At 36.7% G+C, this 5,027-nt stretch overlaps 1 protein-coding gene across 1 annotated transcript; it reads left to right on the top strand.

Moving 5' to 3' along the window:
• The first annotated feature begins 216 nt into the window (after positions 1 to 216).
• Positions 217 to 3,831, top strand: LOC126814914 (cerebellin-3). Its single transcript, XM_056100039.1, has 3 exons — positions 217 to 234; positions 818 to 872; positions 2,228 to 3,831. Exons 1-3 carry the CDS (start codon positions 217 to 219, stop codon positions 2,641 to 2,643), a joined length of 489 nt encoding a protein of 162 aa, XP_055956014.1. The 3' UTR covers positions 2,644 to 3,831.
• The last annotated feature ends 1,196 nt before the right edge of the window (positions 3,832 to 5,027 follow it).

The raw sequence follows: 5,027 nt of genomic DNA, 5'->3' as shown, positions 1-5,027 counted from the left end.
AATATAATTATGACAAATCACTTAGGCTGTTAATACGGAAACGAACACGTATAAGGTCATAAAAATTGGAGGTTATGATATTTCATGACGTGTGCCAAAATACAAGAACTAAGGATTACTCTTTAAAAACGATATGGTATAAGATTTATTATAAATGATATGGAAAAAAACAATCCTGATCCCATTATGAAAAGATTTCCGTTATTTTGTGAAACGATGCATAACAATGACATTGTATTGTTTTGTCCGTTATTTAAATTGTCCTTAATCCGGGGACGCTGAGTAACTTTTACCACAAAGCTATGTTCAGTACTCGCAGTTACAGCAATCGACTTATCTTTGTGTCACGTTTTACGTTTTAGACGGATTACTATGCGGAGTATTTATTTAACAAATTCTTAAAAAATAACAATAAAACTTTTTGGGGGACGAGTTACTAAGAAGTAATCTTGGTATTGCGATTGTCGTTTTAATTTCGGTTTGAATCTTATGACTTGAGACAAGATGATTGGGATCCTGATTTTATCTTGCGTTAGTGCATCTTCTGCATTATGGCCGGCATTTCCGAGTCATATCGCTGGAGGAATTCCATTAACGGGACGTGGAAATCTTCCACAGGTTACTGGTCAGCAACGAACTACATTTAGTTATCCCAAAGGACCCATAATCCCTGAACGTAGTCAGGTAAATCGGTTTTGTAATTGTAAGAATGAAGTACAGGCAGTAAATGCAAGGATTCGCTCAGAACACTCACTGGTTGAAAGACTGCAGACTAAAGTAGATGACTTAAGTAATATTGTTTATAATCTGAGATCAGTTGTACAAGATTACAATTTACAAGACAGACGTAACGTCGAACAAAGACTTGGTAAGTATTAATTTTACCTCCTTGTATTGTCCAGGAAAGGAAGAAACCTCGTAATCTCAAATTGTGTCTTCAAAATGCAATAAAGTCAATTCTGCTCATGCATGGAAGCATTTATGTCACCTTTAAGAATTAAAGTAGATATCTTCATTTCAAGTTGACTTGAAGTTTAGATAGTTTAGAGTTTCTGTCGAGTCGGTTTATTCAGCTATTGAAACTATTTATGGTGTACATGTTCACACTTTATCTAGGGCATTAACTCCACTCATGACGCCTCACATCAAAATGTAGCCTCTGTGGCATTCACATGCCAATTTTGATGGACGGACCGACGGACTAACAGAGACAAGGACATAATACGTCGACACTTAAATGTGGGCGGATAAATATATGTTGGGCAAAATTATTGACCAAATATACAAACGCAAGTCATTATCTTCTCGATATACCTTGACCAATTCGTTTGCGGAACGTAATGAATATCGGCACTTCTGTAATTTACCTGTCGCAGCCTTCACATTAATGTGCATTAACATAGCATAGTTTCCAATCTATGGCGTTTATATTTCTTTGGTCATCCATTATACTTAGGCTTGCACATTTTATGTGGATTTTCTGTCGACAGCCAAATTGGTGAGATGAGGTCAATAGACTTAAATTTTCATTTAATCTGTTGATGGTCATCACCTCCGATACATTGGTAATATGTATAGTACATGTATCTCAAAGGTCACCCTTCATTAAGTATGACCCAAATTTTCTTTTCATATACCAATACACCTTATATCTATCTGGTATTGGAATGTTCGCCGACTTGACACTAACTAGTCATTATATGTATTTTTAAATATTGATTGCCGTGTCTTATCGATGGTACGATATTTTAATTTAACATGGTGAACAATCATTAGAGTGTGGTTCCTAATGTATTCAATGACACACAGCGCAAAGGTATTATGTCACTCAATTTATGTATATATCAGATTTTGTGTGTGTTTACCTGTATTTAAAGGGCCGAGCTCGGTTATATTTTGGAGAATAAAACTGCTTAATTTTGTGTGAAAAGCCCTTAAAAAACCTGTACCTTAGAGCCCAGCAACTAACTCAATATACGTGATATGTTTTCAAACAACTTAAGCCCGTCAGTCTTCATCTGGAAATAGAGACCGGTGTCCCAAGCTGTATTATGCAGGTGTTTGGGTGCTTTGGCGCTTAAATTTCATACGTACACGGACGTTTATTTCTGCAACTCTGTTAAACTCGGGATGATCCCTTTAAATAATTTTCTTTTGTTGATGGAAAAACAAAATAAAAAAAAAAGAGACACAAAAAAAAAAAATCTTTTCTTATTATTTTTTCCAGGGCAACAGTTTGGACAATCCATCATTGTTTCATTTTCTGCCAGAGTTCGGGACAATAAATCATTTTTGGGACCAACCGCTGCAATTGTTTTTGATGAGATTGTAGTAAATAATGGCGATGCTTATGACCCTTATACGGGTGTTTTCACAGCACCGGTAGATGGGGTCTACCATTTTGCCTCAACTGTACTGTCTGGTTTCAACTCAACTATTGAAACCATGTTAATGGTTAATGGCGAGGAAGTTGGCCGAATGTTTTCTGGGGCGTTCTTGAGCCGTGGTTCCGGTACCAACAACGTGTTAGTTAATCTAAAAGAAGCCGATGAAGTCTCTGTCAACGTGTTTTATGGTAATGGTGATTATGTTCATGGACTGTGGAGTACCTTTATGGGTTACCTAATCAATGCTTTGTATTAAATATTTTATAAATATTAGACACACGTTTATCAAAGAAACATTAAAGCAAGGTTATATCTTCTGAAAATACAGACATACATGTACGGTTTAGGATCGGTTTCTCATAGATGTTTTAAACATAATCACAGTTGAAACCTGTACATAATTCTAGAACGCCACATTCGATGTATTAATGTTCGGCTACGCATCTACTGATTTTAACCTTGGAATATCACCAGACTTTAGCCTTACAATGTAGCCCGACTTTAACCTTACTATACAGACTTAGTATTTTTTGATTAAAATGAAATTGTACTGAATATGAACGAACACCTTTTACATGGCATATACTTTATAAAACACAATGTCTGCTTTTCGATGGAAGATATCGAGTAGCAAAACTTCTACTCGTTAAATACGTTACTTTATGTGTAACTGGTAAATTGTGGTGAATTTATGGACAGCTAATTTAATTGCCTATGATATACATGTACTGTATTCACATAAAACATAACAGGTTGAACTGGTTCAGCAACATCAGTCTGTGTACTGCCTCCTCGTTTAAGATCATGCTCTATTCACTGTGATAGTACTTTTGTTACTATTAAAATATATGCTGATCAGATAGAGATTTTGAAAAATAGTGTAATTTATACCTGTGCCCTATCGTCTTGTCGGTTTTTCCATTTATTTATAACGTCATATCAGTTATCAATGAACTAGTCTAGCATGGCTTAAATATAGATTATTCTCAATAGGTTGTAACCGCTATAAATCTTTAATGACTTAAAAACAACCTTAAATTGATTAATATATGCTTTTTAACGACTCAGACCAAATAAGCATGTTTTTTGATTGACCTCGGATATGATATTATGATACATCTAACGCTCGTTTATATAGTAATAAAAATACTGAGCTATCACATGAATTTGAAATGATACTTCTTCCTTCATCTGGACCAAAATGTACATTTCTCTATTTCGTTTGTGTTTAATTTTTGATGCCATTACGTTAATCGTATAGAGCCTTTTCTATCACTAATGGAAATAACACACAGATTAAGCCGAATCAGTACATTAAGAGCTCGGTGAGTTTCATTCCCATTTTGAGGGCAAAGGGTTTATGAAAGTATCCAGTTTTTGTATTTTTGAGTCTTTTGAATTAAATTCTGGTCGAATTTTCAAAATAAAAAATAATTTTCAGTAACGAACTTATTTTGGATCTTATTATAGCCGGAAACAGCTAGACACCTTTGGAAATTATAAATCATCAAATAAACCTGTACCACATAAATAAATAAAATATGAAAAGCTCAAGAGACACACTTGATCTAACCACCCGTTCGTGCATTCCTGGAGTTTTACGTGATATCGCAGACAAGATCTAACCACCCAGACAATTAAGATTTAAATAATATTGTGATATTCTGGTAACGACACCAAAAGAACCTTGTAATACTATCAATCCTCTCAAAATCATTGACTTCACGTTGGGCGGCAGAGTGACTTCAGTATGAGTTCACGTTGTGTTCCATTCACGTGCGCGATGTATCATAAGGTCTGTCACTGAGTCAACTAGTTCATTGATAACTGATATGACGTTCAAGCGAATTATTGAAATATAATTGAACCATATGTTAGTCCCAAAATGACCTGGTTTGACGTTAACCCCACCCCCTCTCTCTCTCTCTCTCTCTCTCTCTCTCTCTGTGTTCCGGTAATACTAGAACTCGATAAACCCGTGTAGTGTGTGTGCAATACCTGTTTATTGCAGAAAATATCATAAATATAAAAGTTACAACGAAATGAAATGAAATGGGGTTTAACACCCTACTGTTCCGCTCCTATACCGGGCTAATGAAGACGGCCTTACGCCATGCAGTGTGCTATGAGGGAAATTTTGCCTGGGCAGCGGTACTATCGCCTACTCTTATATCGAATCCCAACTGCCAAGGATCTTTTACGTGCATTCCAGTGTATACACGGGACCTCGGTTTTTTGTCTCATCCCAAGGAGTAGGCAGCTGTCCTTGTTAGGCCCTCCGTTCTGCACCACTGACAAGGGGAAACCACGTCGGAAAATTCAGATGAACTTTCCCGGTCAATGCAGGGATCGAACACCCGACCTCCAGGCTAGCCAGCCAGCTTTTTAACCACCTAGCCACCGTGGTTCCCAAAAGTTAGAACAGCTATGGCATTACATATATAAACATAGGTGTAAACATCAGCAATGACGCTACAAGATACCTCCTTCTTGTCCCAACTCAGGCCTAACTTCTGAAACGCTACAGGATGTCGTAAGAACGCTGAATGATGTCTCAATAAAATGACACACACTTGCTCGTTTACCACGCCCGCCCCCCACCTTTACGTGTCTGCGCCATTGGTATTAATTGATTTGTCA

Source organism: Patella vulgata, chromosome 3 (assembly GCF_932274485.2).
Source record: "Patella vulgata chromosome 3, xgPatVulg1.2, whole genome shotgun sequence".
Taxonomy (NCBI): domain Eukaryota; kingdom Metazoa; phylum Mollusca; class Gastropoda; family Patellidae; genus Patella; species Patella vulgata.
The sequence above is the reverse complement of the archived record's forward strand: the minus strand, read 5'-3'. Positions and strand labels throughout refer to the sequence as shown.

Excerpts from the sequence above, each read along its gene's own strand:
- LOC126814914 (XM_056100039.1), top strand. Across the intron at positions 873-2,227 it reads GTCGAACAAAGACTTGGTAA|GGCAACAGTTTGGACAATCC; the intron begins GTATTAATTTTA and ends TATTTTTTCCAG.